The sequence below is a fragment of the Podarcis vaucheri genome, assembly GCF_965113315.1.
Source record: "Podarcis vaucheri genome assembly, chromosome: 7".
In the NCBI taxonomy this organism is placed as follows: Eukaryota; Metazoa; Chordata; class Lepidosauria; order Squamata; family Lacertidae; genus Podarcis; species Podarcis vaucheri.
In genome coordinates this window covers 80,773,365-80,790,452 of record NC_138765.1, presented here as the reverse complement: position 1 = coordinate 80,790,452, position 17,088 = coordinate 80,773,365, and the positions used below count along the sequence as shown (strand labels likewise).

Genomic DNA, 17,088 nt, shown 5'->3' with positions numbered 1-17,088 from the left:
TATAGCATCTAGATCAAGGGAAGTAATAGTGCCACTGTATTCTGCTCTGGTCAGACCACACCTGGAGTACTGTGTCCAGTTCTGGGCACCACAATTCAAGAAGGACACTGACAAACTGGAACGTGTCCAGAGGAGGGCAACCAAAATGGTCAAAGGCCTGGAAATGATGCCTTATGAGGAACGGCTAAGGGAGCTGGGCATGTTTAGCCTGGAGAAGAGGAGGTTAAGGGGTGATATGATAGCCATGTTCAAATATATAAAAGGATGTCACATAGAGGAGGGAGAAAGGTTGTTTTCTGCTGCTCCAGAGAAGCGGACACGGAGCAATGGATCCAAACTACAAGAAAGAAGATTCCACCTAAACATTAGGAAGAACTTCCTGACAGTAAGAGCTGTTCGACAGTGGAATTTGCTGCCAAGGAGTGTGGTGGAGTCTCCTACTTTGGAGGTCTTTAAGCAGAGGCTTGACAACCGTATGTCAGGAGTGCTCTGATGGTGTTTCCTGCTTGGCAGGGGGTTGGACTCGATGGCCCTTGTGGTCTCTTCCAACTCTATGATTCTATGATTCTATGATTCTATGATTCTATGACCTACTGATCGGAAAGCCCAAGAGGCTCAGTGGTTTAGACCACAGCGCCACCCGTGGGGGTCCAACTCTATGATTATATAAACATGCCCCCTAAGCTATGGCAGAAACATTGACCTGACCCAGCTGACTCTTATATTCCTAACCCCCACCCCAACCTAAGAGACCCCCAGGGCGGAAGAAACTTTGAAGAAACCAGAAGGCAAGTTTTGCCACAGTGTTTCGAATGAGCATCTGAGCTCTGGTGCCCTGGCAGTGGCCCTTTGCCCACCACCCCACCCCACCTCTGTTCCTCCTGATGCAACAACGCCGGACCCCTGGAGTCACAAGCTGGCACAGTTCAGCTGGCCTTGCGGGGTGGTCAGCCGACGCAGCTCATGAATAATAGAACAAAGACTCAGGGAGGTGGGGGAGGAGGAGGAGGAGGGGCGGTCAGGCGAGAAATTTGCAGAGTCGATAAAGAAGACCCCTCCACACACACACACACACACACACACACACACACACACACCACTGCAGCGGCTGCTGTTTCAAAGAGAGAGAGGCATCTACGGAGGAGATGGAGCGAGCTCCTGGGTGGAAGGGCACTCGCTTCGGTCTGAGCCCGTAACCAGAGCCCTGCTGCGTGCTGCAACAGCACCACACGGTGGCCGACCCAGAGGACTGGCAGGGCGGAAAGGCATTTTGCGGGGAGGGACAGATCTGTCACACACACACACACCCCAAACTGAACTGTTTAGGGCCAAGGGGGTTGTGTGCATCTGTGCAAGAAAGGGCAGTCCTACTTATTGAATATATTTCTGTACCACGCACTCATAGAAGATGTCAACACGGCGTGTGATGACATGTGGAAATGCAACATGAAGCCATTTTTAAAAATGCAAAAAAACCCAGACAAAGCCATTGTAAAAATAATAGAATCGTGGAGAGGGAAGGGATCCCCCCAAAGATCATCCATTCCAACCCCCGGCAATGTAGCAATCTCAACTAAAGCATCCCTGATAGATGGCCATCCAAACTCTGCTTAAAAACCTCCCAGGAAGGAGAGTTCATCACTTTCCATAGAATCATAGAATTGTAGAGCTAGACAGGACCGTGAGGATCATCTAGTTGGCACCCCGCTTTGGTCAGGCATGCTGCCTTGCGCTAGGAGCAGGGGGTTGGACTAGATGTCCCTTGCGGTCCCTTTGAACTCTATGATCCTACGAAACCAGGCTTGCTAATTGGCTTGCTTCACATATATATAGCACTGATTGGCTGGCATTTCTGATGTCACAAAGCCACCAACCTGAGCTACCCCAGGGCTATGGAAGGGTTCACAAGGTTTTCAGATAAGGGGAGATTCCCAGCCCTACCTGGAGACCTTCTGCATGCAGAACAGATGCTTCGCCACTGAACTCCCACCCTTCCAAAAGTATCAAGTAAGTTTCTAGTCCTCATTGTGCTGAATATATAAAGGGCTGGTTTAAATAGGAGCCTGCCTTCTACCAAATCAGACCATTGCTCCATCTTGCTCAGATTGTCTACACTGATGGGAAGCAGCCCTCCAAGCTTTCAGATGGGGAGGCTGCTCCCAACCCTACCTGGGGATGCCATACGTTGAACCAGGAACCTATGACATGACAAGCATAGGTCGTCCTCTCTATTACGATCTGGATCTAAAAATAAATCAGGATCCTAGTCCTCATGGTTCTGAACCAAAGGCTGATTTAAATAGGAGGCTTCTGCTGGGGTCAGACTGTTGGTCCACCTGCACTGGCTGGCAGCAGCTCTCTAAGGTTTCATGGAAATGTAGAGTTGGAAGGTACCCTGAGGGTCATCTAGACTAACCCCCTGCAATGCCGGAATATACAGCTGTCCCATACAGGAATCGAACTTGCAACCTTGGCGTGATCAGCACCATGCTCTAACCAACTGAGCTGTCCACTGTCAAATGGCTCTCCCTGCCAGAAAGTTATTCCGGGTCTCCTTTCTTGCCACTCAAATACCTATATCAGGCCCTGCCCTTTGGAGCAGGAGAAAACAAGTTTGCTCCATCTTCCGTGGGAAAGCCCTTGAGATCTTTGAAGATGGCTCTCATATCTCCTCTCTTCCAAGCTAAACATCCCCAACTCCCTCAAGCGTTCCTCATCAGATTTTGTTAAAATGACTGGGCTTGGCATTTTTCATGCCTGCCACCTCGAGCAACCTTGGAGAAATGGGGGGGATCTAAATGCAATAAATGAATAAACCAAAATAATCCAGAGGCGACAGGGGGAGGTTTAGGTGAAGGTTAAAGGCACATTTGTTTGCTTATAGCAGAAGATGGAGAACCCACCGGTTCACAGGCCAGATTGCATGCAGCTGCCAGACCTGATTTCTCCTGCAGAGTCCTTTATCCCCCATGCGAACTACACCTGACCAAGGCCTGACAAGAGACAGTGTTAGCTTGGGAGTGGTACCCAAGGTAGGTTTGGATGATGAGGGAGAGGGAGGCAGCATCCTGCAGGCAGTCAGGGATGCAGTTTCCATCGCGAAGAGCCAAAAAATCATTGAAAGCACGAGATCATTGCTCAGAGGGAGAGAAGTTGGAGAAGGTAAGTTCACAGGCAGGGATGTCTTGGGAATGGATGGTAAATGGAGAAATGTGGGTGGGGGGGTCAGGTGGGATTGCTATGAGGAATTATGGAAATATGGAGCAAGCCATTGTGTCTGCAATGAAAGCATTGCGTTGACTGGGTTTGATTCATTGACAATAATTTCTGATCGAATCCCACAAGCCTCTGCACCTCTGCCATTTGCTTTCTCTACGCCTGACAGGAACGTATAAGCATTCTAAATACACAGGCCAGTTGCTTCACCAGGCATCCTGAGCCATAAAGATAGTACAGTGGTGCCTCGCAAGACGAAATTAATTCGTTCCGCGAGTTTTTTCGTCTAGCGAATTTTTCGTCTTGCGAAGCACGGTGTTGGAAAAGTTTTGGAAAAGCTTCAAAAATCACCAAAAACCTCAAAAAAGGCTACCACACCGCGTTCTATGAGTTGCTCCTCGAAGTCAAGTCGCAACTGTATTAACGGTGTTAAGAAAAAGGAAACAAACTTGCAAGATGTTTTTGTCTTGCAAAGCAAGCCCATAGGGAAATTCGTCTTGCGAAGCAGCTAAAAAACCGCAAAACCCTTTCGTCTAGCGAGTTTTTCGTCTTGCGAGGCATTCGTCTTGCGGGGCACCACTGTATGTAACTTTGATGTAGTTTCAGATAGGTAGCCGTGTTGGTCTGCCATAGTCAAAATAAAAAAATTCCTTCCAGTAGCACCTTAAAGACCAACTAAGTTAGTTCTTGGTATGAGCTTTCGTGTGCATGGGTATCTGAAGAAGTGTGCATGCACACGAAAGCTCATACCAAGAACTAACTTAGTTGGTCTTTAAGGTGCTACTGGAAGGAATTTTTTTATTTTGATGTAGTTTGTTAATCTTTAGGTAGATCTTAAGGGCCAAGAAGAGAGTTCACAAGGAGATGGTAAATACTACCTGTTCTTCCTTTCCTGTTTACTGCTGTTTATGACCTCCGGAGTTTCCTAAAAACATTCCTCCTTGTTTCCTATTTTATTTACTCTGAACTACGTATGCATGCTCAAATTAGCTCTTTGTAGTTTTAACTTTAACGTGGGTTTTTTTTGAAATGCTCAGAGGAAATCTGATTGGTTCTTATGAACACTGTGTAAAAGGTTCTTTTGTGAATAAAACGACCTGGGCCAAGGGGTGGGTGGAATTATTATTGGCACCTCCTCCCAGAGTCTTGCTGGTCAAGCCTCGTGTGTATTCTATTAATCAGGGTCCAATCCTTCCTTGCTTTTGGAACGCAACAAAGAAGCATGTGCAGAGTTCCAGCACAGGCAGGAAGCCAGCAGAGGGGTTTCCAGAGGGGCATCACACGGCCTACCTGAGCCTTCAGGGTGGCAGCATCGAAGACGGTGACTTGGTTTCCGCAGCTGGCCCACACGGCATCGTCCAGGGTCAAAAGGGTTCGTACTGGTGCCAGCCCCACTGTCAGGCAGGCAGGCTCAGCCTCCAGGTCCCAGAACCCCCCTGAAGAAAGGAAGAGAGAGAGCGGCATTAGAAAAGGGGGTGGCGGCTGTCAACAGAAAGCTGGTTTCTAGGACAAGGACTGTCAAGGAGCACTGCATGGAGCAAGACTCAAATCCTAGAAAACAGGCATAGGATTGGTTTGGCCTGAGCCAGCCGCAGAACCTGGGCAAGCCTGGCAGCTCTGATACACTTTGTATGTGGGAAGCCCCAAATTCAATCCCCTGCATTCCCAGCTGAAAGGATCCCCTGAGAGGGAAAGGGGGTCTCTCTTTGCCTGAGATCTCAGAGAGCTGCTGCCAGTCAGAACAGGCAACACCAGGGTTCTTGGGCAAATTGTCCGAGCTGGTATGTTGCGGCTTCCTAGGTTCCTTTCTAATAAGCCAGGGATAGGCAAACCCGGCCCTCCAGGTGTTTTGAGACTACAGTTCCCATCATCCCTGACCACTGGTCCTGTTAGCTAGGGGTGATGGGAGTTGTAGTCCCAAAACATCTGGAGGGCCCAGTTTGCCTATGCCTGTAATAAGCCAACTAAATTCTTCAGGATGTTGAGATGCTACATTATTATTTCATAGCTCAGATCCAAAATTTATCCACGGACAGGAAAAGCTTCTGTTTGAGACCCCAGAGAGCTGGTGACAGGCCATATTATCACCGAGTTGTATCATTGCAGAGTTGGAAGGAACACCCAAGGGCTGTCTGGATCCAAACCCCTTCAATGCAGAAATCACAGCTGAAGAATCCCCGACAGATGGCCATCCAACCTCCGTTAAAAAGTCTGCAAGGAAAGAAAGTCCACCATCTTCCAAAAGAGACCATTCCTCTGTCTCCTTCTCCATCTCCAGATGTTTTGGACTATGATGTCCACCATTCACAGCTGGCTGGGACTGAGGGCTGTTAACAGTCCAAAATGTCTGAAGGGCACCAGGTTGGGGAAACCTGGTGTAGAACTGGTGAGCAAATGATCCTGCCTTGTGTAAGGAACCTTCAGACATTCGGGTCTCACCACCCAAACACAATGTGTTCTTAGGAAATCCTTGGTTAGGCAGACATTCACACAGCAAGTGGAAAAATTTACACTGACATTTTCTAACAAGGTCCCAAACAGGGAATTTTGACCCTGAAATGATGGAAAAACCACCAGGGAAACTTCTCTGAAACCTCGCAAAAGGCAAACGAGGAAGGGGGAAATGTTCTTTACCTGTCTGATTCCTCCCCCTGCCTTCCTCCCTCCCACCATGTTTTCTGGCGAAACAGCTGCTGCAGGCCAGCAAAACATACAAAGCAAGCATTGTTTAAGGCTTCTTATTTGTTTACAGTACTACACACGGATCCAGCTGTGCAGATATTTGAATCTGCAATGGTTTAGTTACTAATCCCTCGTGTCTGGATAAGTGAATTTCCATATAAGGAGCTTTTGGATAGCGGGACCTGACTATACATTCCTGCCATCCCGAAAACCAGAGGTTTGTCTGGATAACTCACACCAGAATGTGAACTTTCGAGTCTTGTCCACCGTACAACGCCTCTCAGAAGCTCCTCTGCTCTGCCAGGGATCAATCTTCCCTGCAGGATTGAGCTCAGGGGAAACTGGGCCCGCTAATTGGCTAGCTCCACAAACAACACTGATTGGCTGGCCCTTCTGACATCACATCCTGCGGAGCACAGCCAGTATCCACCAAAAACCTTCTCCTCTGTGAATTTCTCCAATCCTGTTTTAAAGCCATCCAAGTTGGTGGCGATCACTGCCTCCTGAAGGAAGGAGTTCTGCAGTTTAACGCTGCGCTGCAGAGGGTTGGACTTGATAACCTCTGGGGTCTCTCCCAACTCTAAAATTCTATGATTCTCTGTCCTAAAACTCCCAATACCGAGCTTCAACTGATGTCCCCCAGTCCTAGTGTTATGAGAGAGGGAGGGGGAAAAACTTTACTGTGTTTTCTCCATGTTGACTCAGCCATTCGGACCTGCCTGAGTGGGGTCTATACAGCAACACTCTACAGCTCTAATTAACTTTTTTTTTCCTCCAAAAAAAAGACTGATGCTGTAAATTTGAACCTGGTAAAACTTCTCCAGTTACTCAGGGATACCTTTGATTTAAACTGAACATCAGGGGGTCAAAAACAAGGCACAGGCAGCCAAACATATGGGAAATCAGCCTTTTATTTTCCTTCGGAACAGCCCAGCCACTGCCAAGCCCTGTAGAAACAGGCTGCACGGCTCCTGAATGGGTGTGTGTGTACGTCACAAATAATAAAAAATAAAAAATGAGGAGCTGGAACAGGAAGCACCTTAACAGCGGAGGGGAGAGGCAATGCTGTCCGTTTGCCCAAAGCCCCACACCACAGCTCCCTGGGCAAACCACATGTCAGCAGGCTGGGGATCAAGCTCTCCCCACTGATATGGCAAGCTGAAGGCCAGATGGGTAACTGGCAAAACCACAGGAAGCTCCAACACACACACACCCAGCATCTCACCGCAAATCACACACCAAATGGCACTATTACGTTCCCAGTTATCCACTTTGCATCAACATTTCTCCCCCTCTCAGCGACGCAGGCACCGTTTTTCTCTGTGAATTGTAGCTCTTACCAGCTAGACAGAAGCATCGCTATTTTGGACGGGATCTCAGTTATTTCCAGCCAAAAGGAAAACGTTCAGGGTGAAAGTGCTGGAGATGTGCGGCGGGTGGGGTGGGGGGTAGGCCTTGAAGTGAAAAAAAAGGCTTCCCTGGCTGAATACAGATATACAAGACTGTGGTTTTGGATGTACAGAGATATCTGTTCTCTGTTTGCACCCTGCTTTGGTCAGACATGCCACATTGCCCAAGGAGTACGGGGTTGGGCTAGACGTCCCTTGCCGTCCATTCAAACTCTATGATTCTACGAAACCAGGCTTACTAATTGGCTAGCTTCACATATATATATATATATATATAGCACTGGTTGGCTTTTCTGATGTCACAAAGCCACCAACCTGCACTACCCCAGGGTTAATGAGGGGCTCCCCAGGTTTTCAGATAAGGGGACATTCCCAGCCCTACCTTCTGCATGCAGAGAAGAAGAAGAAGAGTTTGGATTTCATATCCCGCCTTTCACTCCCCTTCAGGAGTCTCAAAGCGGCTAACAATCTCCTTCCCCTTCCTTCCCCACGACAAACACTCTGTGAGGTGAGTGGGGCTGAGAGACTTCAAAGAAGTGTGACTAGCCCAAGGTGACCCAGCAGCTGCATGTGGAGGAGCAGAGACGCGAACCCGGTTCCCCAGATTACGAGACTACCGCTCTTAACCACTACACCACACTGGCTCTCCGCCACTAAACTCCCACCCTTCCATAAGTACCAAGTAAGTTTCTAGTCCTCATTGCGCTGAATAAAGGGCTGATTTGAAATAGGAGCTACCAAGTCAGGCCATTGCTCCGTCTTGCTCAGATTGTCCACACTGATGGGAAGCAGCCCTCCAAGCTTCCAGCTGGGGAGGCTGCTCCCAACCCTATCTGGGGATGCCAGGCGTTGAATAAGGGACCTATGACATGACAAGCATAGGTCTCCCTCTCTATTATGATCTGGACCAAAAAATAAATCAGGATCCTAGTCCTCATGGTTCTGAACCAAATAGGAAGTTTCTGCTGGGGTCAGACAGTTGGTCCACCTAGCTTACAATTGTCTGCACGGGCCAGCAGCAGCTCTTTAAGGTTTAATAGAAATGTAGAGTTGGAAGGGACACTTGCGGTCATCTAGACCAACCCCCTGCAATGCCGGAATATACAGCTGTCCCATATGGGGATCGAACCTGCAGCCTTGGCATTATCAGCCCCACACTCTAACCAACTGAACTATCCAGAGTTTAAGACAGGGGGTATTCCCAGTCCTGCCTGGCTATGCTCCCAGGCACTGAACAAACCTTTGGCCCACAAAGGTAAGTCCTTTCCTATGAGAGCTATCGCCTTTCCGCATTTGTCCTGCCCATTACAAAGGAGAAGCCCACATCGGGCCCGACGATGAGCCACTCCCCATCAAAGTGAGTGTCAGAGGCAGCTTCCCCAAAACTCAAAGGGCAGGGCCACCGCAGGGAACGGGTTGACCTCTCCCACCCACAGGATTGCCCTGAGCTTTGGGCGCTGATGACGAGTGACCCTGCTTTGTGCCGGCCTTGAAGGAAAGGCTGCGGGAATGTGGTCTCAAAAGCGGAAGGACGCCGACGGGAAGGGGAAGATCAAAAAACCTGAAAGCGTCAGCCGTCTCTGCCAGCTCTGCTGCAAGGGCAAAGGAGGAGAGACAGGGAAAGCAGAGGGAACTGTCAAAGGCTGCCCTGCTGTACCAACACAGCAAACAGCCAGGGGATTCTTAATGTGCTTCGGCGAGGCTCCCCAGTGCCCTGATTCCGGGACGCAGCACAGCTTCAGTCTGTCATCGGCCCCATCTAATGCAATCAAACGCAGAAAGCTCCTTTGTATTATTCAGCAGCTGAAGGAGGCTGTGAAGCTGAGTGGGGCTCACACCATTCGGGGTCTCTCTTGCAGCCCACCCAGATCACATCTCCCCGCAAGCACGCACACATGACATGTCGGGCACATAAAAGGGAGTTTCATATTATCCATTTGTTGCCTGGATATGCCACTTTTTCCTCCAGGATTGCTCCAGGTGGCACACATGGTTCTCATCCCTCCCTGTTTAATCCCCACAACAACCCTTCGAGGTAGGTTCCCTAGGTGGCACAATGGGTCAGTGCGTCGGGCTGTTAACCAGGAGTTTGGTGGTTCGGCTGTGGGCAAGATTCCTGCACTGCAGGGAGTTGGGCTAGGGGTCCCTTCAAACTCTACCATTCCATGATACTAGGTCAGATAGAACAACAAAAGAGGTTTAAAGACACTTTCAAAGGTAAATCTTAAAAAATATAGTAGTATAAAGGTAAAGGGACCCCTGACCATTAGGTCCAGTCGTGGCCGACTCTGGGGTTGCGGCGCTCATCTCGCTTTATTGGCCGAGGGAGCCAGTGGTCATGTGGACAGCATGGCTAAGCCGCTTCTGGCGAACCAGAGCAGCGCACGGAAACGCCGCTTACCTTCCTGCCGGAGCGGTACCTATTTATCTACTTGCACTTTGACGTGCTTTCGAATTGCTAGGTTGGCAGGAGCAGGGACCGAGCAACGGGAGCTCACATAAGCACTGAAAATTGGGAAACACTGGCCTGCGAGTGCTCAAATTGGAGAACAGCCTCTACCAAAGGTGTCATGGACTTTGACGACACTCGAACTCAGGACGAAAGGGAGAAAAGAGCTAAGAGGAAGGCACATTTGGCAAATCATCTCCATGACCAACTCCCGCCTGGAAACCTATGTCCCCAACGTGGAAGGACGTGCAGATCCAGAACTGGCCTCCACAGTCACTTAAGACCATATTCGTGGAAGACAATCTTACTAAGCTATGAGTGATCACCAAAGAAAAAAGATTCTAAGCTTAGGCTGAGAAAAGGCAGTAACTGCCCCCTGCCCCCAAGTCACTTGGGAAGCTGCTTCATTGCCAAGTCGTGATTTGAACCCGTGTCTCTCCCAAAGCCTAGCCGGACGCTCTAACCGCTGCAGCACAACAGGCACACAAAATTCTAGTCATGCCTCTTACCTGATGGAGGCAAGAGAGCAGGTGGCAAAGTTGTGCAGACACCAGCCTACTTTGCAAAGACAAAATTTACATTTCTTGCTACACTCACTTTTGCCCCTGGCCCCACCCACCAGGGGGCATGCGGTCCCCAAAAGCTTGCCCAGAAGGGAATACGGCCATCTGGAGGCCCGCGCACCTGTCCTACAGCATAACCGTATTTTTCGCTCCATAAGACGCACCTGACCATAAGATGCATCTAGTTTTTAGAGGAGGAAAACAAGAAAAAAAATATTCTGAACGAAACAGTGGATGTATGATTTTTGTGGTTCATGCTGTGGCCACAGACATGTGATCTGATGGTGAATTTGGGGTGACGCAGTGCAAAGATCCTGAGGATCCATGTGGATCTGTGCTTTGTAACCACATTTTTGCACCACTGCAGCCCCAGGAAACAGTGGGTGGGTGTTTTTTTTGGTGCAGGCTGTAGCCATGAACATCGTATCGTATCATAAAACCTTTATTGGCATCACATACAACATCCAAAACAGATCAATACAGAATTACCACTTCCCCAGTGGTACCACTTCCCCACTTCGCTCCATAAGACACACAGACATTTCCCCTTACTTTTTAGGAAGGAAAAAGTGTGTCTTATGGAGAGAAAAATATGGTATTTACCCAACCTCGTAAGATGGTTGGTCCCTCCAAGATTTTGTCTTCGGGGGAGAAGGGGTGGAAATGCAAAGAGCTTATCTGCCTAATCGGGCTGGGATTAATCTCCCCTTCCCTTCCCACCCCCCGCAACCTTTTGAGTCCGTATGTTTTTCAAAGTGATTTGTGTCTACCCCCCCCACCGCCCCGCCTCACCCTCCATTCTCCACGTTCCATTAAACACTCGCGATCTGCGCCTCGTTGCCTCCGTTCCGGGGTCGTAAACGGATGTTTTCTCGCGGAGCCTCCGATCTCCACTTGGCAAACGCTTTGCGTTTATTAATTAGCGTCTCATAAGCCGGTTATGGTTTTTAATTAAAGTGTGTCTGCCTGGAAGATGGAGGGGGGAGGTGGCAGAGGAGGGGGGGGAGATGTCCGGGGGAAGGGGGCAAACAAGATGAAAGCTTGCCATCACCCAGGCAGATGTGGGTGCCGTTCGATCTGCCGCTCGCATCTGCAAGGGGGTCGGCACCACCTCTGTCGGGCAAAGATACCTTGACAGAGGCACACCTGTTTTCTCGATAGCTAGGAGGCTGGCATTTCTCCATGCATTGAAAGGAGTGAGGAAAAAGGAGCAGAAATGGTTTCTGATAGCGCCAGAAGGTGCAATGGCTACCAGCCCTGATGGCTGTTGCTCTGCCTCCGTTAGCCAGAGGCAGTAAATGCCCCCGAAATGCCAACTGCTAGAAATCACAGGTGGCGAGGGTTCCTGTTGAGCTCAGGTGCTGCTTTGCGGTTTCCTATTGAGGCATCTGATTGATCAGCTCTGCAGGGTAGGACTCGGACCAGGGTGGATAAAAATCAATGATTTTTAAAAATAATAATCATCCAAAAAATCAATTTTTAATTTAAATCAGATTTTTTTAAATTTAAATTGGATTTTTAAAATAAAATGCTTTTGGAGGAAAAATCTTTCTAAAGGTAGTTTTCTATTTAAGTTACATTATAGTCCAAAGGCTATTCATCAGGAAATAAGGATTTGTTGTAAGTTTTTCATGTGTGCTAAAACTCAGTCTATGTTTTTTAGAAAAACAAAAAAAGTTGAACCACATCAGTTAACAAACATGGATACATAAGCTGTAATGTTATTGCTTTAGTTAAATAAATTGTTTAAACTGTTATCAAGGAAAGGATTGTTTTTCTCCTTCCAATAAAAGCACAGCAGAAAAGCTGTCCAAATATAAACGATTAGCTTATTAAACCTCACAATCATTTCATTATTACCAGTCTACATATTTCTAATAGTATAACCAAATCAGTCATTTTTTATATAACTGTAAAAACTACTCTGACAATTTATTATTCCCAAAATGAAACCTTCATCTGGTGGTAAATATTAAGATTATACCAGCAAGAATGAATATTTCTGCTAAGAAAAAATGATTTAAATCAAGTCTTACTGAATAGTGATTTAAATCGTGATTTAAATCGATTTGATTTAAATCAAATCCACCCTGACTTGAACCTATGGCTTCAAGTTACAAGGAGATGCTAACTAAACATCGGGAATATCTTTCAGACAGTAAGAGCTGTTCAACAGTGGAGAGAGGTTGTGGACTCTCCTTCCTTGGAAGATTTTAAGCAGAGGTTGGGTAGCCATCTGCCATGGATGCTTTAGCTGAGATTCCTGCATTGCAGGGGGTTGGGGGCCAGATAGCCCTTGGGGTCCCAACTCTACAATTCTCTGAATCTATGATTCTATGGTGGGACGCGGGTGGCGCTGTGTGTTAAACCACAGAGCCTAGGACTTGCTGATCAGAAGGTCAGCGGTTCGAATCCCCGCCACGGGGTGAGCTCCCATTGCTCAGTCCCTGCTCCTGCCCACCTAGCAGTTCGAAAGCACGTCAAAGTGCAAGTAGATAAATAGGTACCGCTCCGGGGGGAAGGTAAACGACGTTTCTGTGCGCTGCTCTGGTTCGCCAGAAGCGGCTTAGTCCTGCTGGCCACATGACCCAGAAGCTGTACGCCAGCTCCCTCGGCCAATAAATCGAGATGAGCGCTGCAACCCCAGAGTCGGCTACGACTGGACCTAATGGTCAGGGGTCCCCTTTACCTTTATAATAATAATAAAAAATTATTATTTGTACCCCGCCCATCTGGCTGGGCTTCCCCAGCCACTCTGGGCAGCTTCCAACAAAGATTAAAAATACATTAAAATGTCACGCATTAAAAACTTCCCTGAACAGGGCTGCCTTCAGATGTCTTCTAAATGTAAGGTTCTAAATGTAAGGTTTATCTCTTTGACATCTGATGGGAAGGTGTTCCACAGGGCGGGTGGCACTACCAAGAAGGCCCTCTGCCTGGTTCCCTGTAGCTTTGCTTCTCGCAGTGAGGGAACCGCCAGAAGGCCCTCAGCGCTGGATCTCAGCGTCCGGGCTGAACAATGGTGGTGGAGATGCTTGGCTCATCATAAAACTGTGTGTAATACACCTGGAGTTCAGTCCTGCTCCTTGGGGTATGAAAACAAAGCATAAAAGTTAATTCAGACTCTGTCTTCTGAACTTGAATGGGAATGTTCTGGGTAGAGCACCAAGCCCATCTTGGAATTATGCTTTAGACAAGAGGTGGAGAACCTCAGGCTCAGGGAGCAAATGTGAGGCCTCTATACCTGTCCCTCAGAACTCCAGGTGGTTTTACCTGACTGGAATGTTGTCCTTAAACTCTAATAATGCCCAGAAAAATGGAAGATAGGTTTGTGTGAATGTGTGCAGAAACTAGCCTCCTCCTCCTCCTCCTTTTATTTATATCCCACCTATCTGGTTGGGTTTCCCCAGCCACTCTGGGCTGCTCCCAGCAGAATATTAAAACCATGATAAGACATCAAACATAAAAAACTTCCCTAAACAGGCTGCCTTCTAAAAGTCAGAAAGTTGTTTATTTCCTTGACATTTGATAGGAGGGTGTTCCACAGGGCAGGCACTACTACCAAGAAGGCCCTCTGCCTGGTTCCTTGTAACTCCATTTCCCTCAGTGAGGGAATGGCCAGAAGGCCCTTGGAGCTGGACCTCAGTGTCCGGGCTGAACGATGGGGGTGGAGATGTTCCTTCAGGTACACTGGGCTGAGGCCGTTTAGGGCTTTAAAGGTCAGCACCAACACTTCGAATTGTGCTCGGAAACGTACTGGGAGCCAATGTAGGTCTTTCAGGACCGGTGTTATATGGTCTCAGTGGCTTCTCCCAGTCACTAGTCTAGCTGCCGCATTCTGGATTAGTTGTAGTTTCCGGGTCACCTTCAAAGGTAACCCCATTCTAGCTGACCCATCGCTCTAAATTATCATAGATTCACAGAACTGTAGGGTTGGAAGGGACCATGGGGTCATCTAGTCCAACCCCATGCAATTCAGGAATCTCAGCTAAATCAAACGTGACAAATGGCCCTGGGGAAGCAGATTCCATTGCTCAGCTTTGCATTGTGTACAGAAGTACCGCCTTTCTGGAGACAGTTTGCTGCAGTGGTTAGAGTGTCGGATTAGGACCTGGGAGATCAGGTTTCAAGTCCCCACTAGGCCATTAAGCAGCTCGCTCAATAGTTTGAGGGCTAGAAACTTGATTTGTTTTTAAGGAAAGACGCATGTGTGTTTTCAGTCTTTAAAAAATGGATGATGAAACGCTCTCCGTAAACAGAGAAGACCTCAAAAACAGCAAATCAAAGCGGCTTTGGAGCAAACAAAGGATGACCCTAACCCGGCATGCAAACACACAGAGAGACAGAGGCATGCACAGGTGACATTGCCCTGCGCCTGAGACGTCCGACGTGCCTGGTGAAATCAGAGTGAACTGACCCAAACGAGAGAGAGAGAATATTCTCTGTTCATCAAACATTTACAGGGAATGAGAATTTAAAGCAGGCAGCTGACAGGCTTCAGTGGCCATAAAACAGCCACCCTCCCTGCCGTCAGAGAGAACTGACAGCGAATCAATAGGAAATTACAGAGCGCTCAAATTGGAGGTTTTGTCTCCAGACCTAAACTTGAATCCCAGACCCTGCATTTTAAAAGCCAATTAGCATAAAGATTTTACTTCATTTTGACGGTGGGTGGGGTTTGGAGTGAAGGTACAGAGGAAGGTTCCCCTCTCCCTGCCCCCACCCTCTTTTGCCATCTGCCAGAAATAAAAATAGATTTTAAATGAATCAAAAAGCACAAATTGCAGGGGAAACCTCCCCACGCACCCAGAAATGAACCTCAGAGAGCATCGTATGCACAAACCCATTTTATGATTGGGGCGAGTTTTGGGGGTGCGAGGAAGAGATGGCCGACAAGTTCTCAAAGGGGGAAAGTTGCAGCGGATCAACCGAGCGACTGCTTTGAATGCAGGAAGTCCCCACTGGCAGCATCTTTAGGTAGGGCTGAGCTAGGACACACACGCACCCCTGCTGCATGCCTGAAACACTGGAGAGTCATTGCTGCCAGTCAGTGCAGACCAGTAATTCCCAAACTTGGGTTGCCAGCTGTTTTTGCACTACAACTCCTATCATCCTTAGCTAGCAGGGATGATGGGAACTGTAGTCCACAAACAGCTGGAGACCCACGTTTGGGAAATACTGGTGTAGACACTACGGAGCTAGATGGACACTTGGTTGAATTCAGCTTCCTAGATTCCTTGTTTGAATGACCCTTTATTCTATGTACAATGAGAACTAGAAGCTTGCTTTGCTTTTAAGGAGAGGACCAGTCAGATTTCTCCAGGAAGCCCACCGGCAAAGCATGCTGGCCACAGCTCCTCTCTCACTGTTGTTCATAAGAAGGGGCCTGTTGCCCCACAGCCTGCTCTCACAGGGGATGAACGTACCAAAGAACTTAGGATAGACTGCCCCTGGACCTGGAGGCTCCATAAGCAGCCTGGTGGATCAAGCCAGTGGCCCGCCTAGTCCAGCATCCTGGTCTTATGGTAGCCAACCAGATGTCCCAAGGGGAAGTCCGTAAGCAGGACCCAAACACAAGAGCCCTCACCCCTCCTGTGGTTTCCTGCGACCGCCATTCAGAAGCATCATGCAACAATGGGGAACCCATAGCTGTCAACTTACAGATTTGAAAATAAGGGACCAGGAGCCTTGGAAATAAGGGACCAGCAGCCAAAATAAGGGATTTTCAGAGCACAGGTATGTTCAGCTTCTGAGCCCCTCTGAGCCAAAGGCAGAAAGCCCAGCCAGCAGCCAAACGAAGCCTCAAGTGGTGGTTCCCACAGCGCAGCAACCCAGCAAAGGGGATGCAGCAAGGAAAACCACCGTCACCTCTCCGCTGGGAAGCGCTGAGCAAAGGCGAGTCCCCAGGCAACGCGGCCGATTTGATCGGCACAAGGCATGCAAGCTCCACCCCGCAGTCGTTCTTAGACTCCTTATTGGGTGAGCAACGCTGCCAAGCAACACAGTTGGAGCCTCCCTCCTCCTTGGCTGGCAGGGAGGGAGGGAGAGGAGCTGCTTCCTTTGAAACCCAGGAAATTTAAGGGTCATCATCAATAAGGAACAGCAGCGGGACACGGCGCTGGGATAAGGTTGACAGCTATGGGGGAACCTGGTAGCCATTGATTGCCTCCTCCTCCTCCTCAGTGAATCTGCCTTGCCCTCTTCTAAAGCCACCCGAGGACCAAGCCAGGGTCTTTCCCAACTCGCTATTTCCATGGGCGCCAATGCTCACCGCTGGTTCTCGCATAAGCAGCCACTGTTCCATCCTGCAGGCCGGCAAAGAGGTAGTCAGGGCTGTGCTTCAAGCAGAGGACCGGCTGGAGCCCCGGGCTCTTGCCCGTCAAGAGGCACTGCGTCCCCATGTCCACGCTTCCATAAACCAGGATGCTGGAGGCAGAAAGAGCAGAGCTCCGTTTAGAGTGTGGAGAGAGGACGGAGATTAACACAGGAAAACTGGAACAGACGGAGTGACCCCTGGTGGGTGATCAGAGAGGTGCAGGAGAAGGCCTTGTGCGTGTTTCGCACACACAATCATGTAAGGTGAGAAAACCCTGGCATTCAAATCTCCAACAGCAAACCTGTTAAGAGTTTTAATCTGTGTTGTAATAATGTTATACTTGTAAAATCAAATACAAATTATTTCAAAGAGAGAGAGAGTGAGTTTTAATCTGCTTTTAGTCTATTTGAACCTTTTTGAAAGTCTTAGGTTATTCTTCTTACGGGTAAGTTT

At 48.5% G+C, this 17,088-nt stretch overlaps 1 protein-coding gene across 7 annotated transcripts in view; it reads right to left on the bottom strand.

Moving 5' to 3' along the window:
• Positions 1–17,088, bottom strand: part of ARHGEF10L (Rho guanine nucleotide exchange factor 10 like) — a 129,979-nt gene that overhangs the window by 28,424 nt on the left and 84,467 nt on the right. For all 7 annotated transcript variants that reach the window (XM_082229798.1, XM_082229795.1, XM_082229797.1 and 4 more), the window contains 2 exons: positions 16,591–16,745; positions 4,507–4,652 (listed from right to left, as the gene is read on the bottom strand). In XM_082229798.1, coding sequence (XP_082085924.1) covers positions 4,507–4,652; positions 16,591–16,745 — 301 coding nt within the window. The remainder of the gene's footprint in view (positions 1–4,506; positions 4,653–16,590; positions 16,746–17,088) is intronic.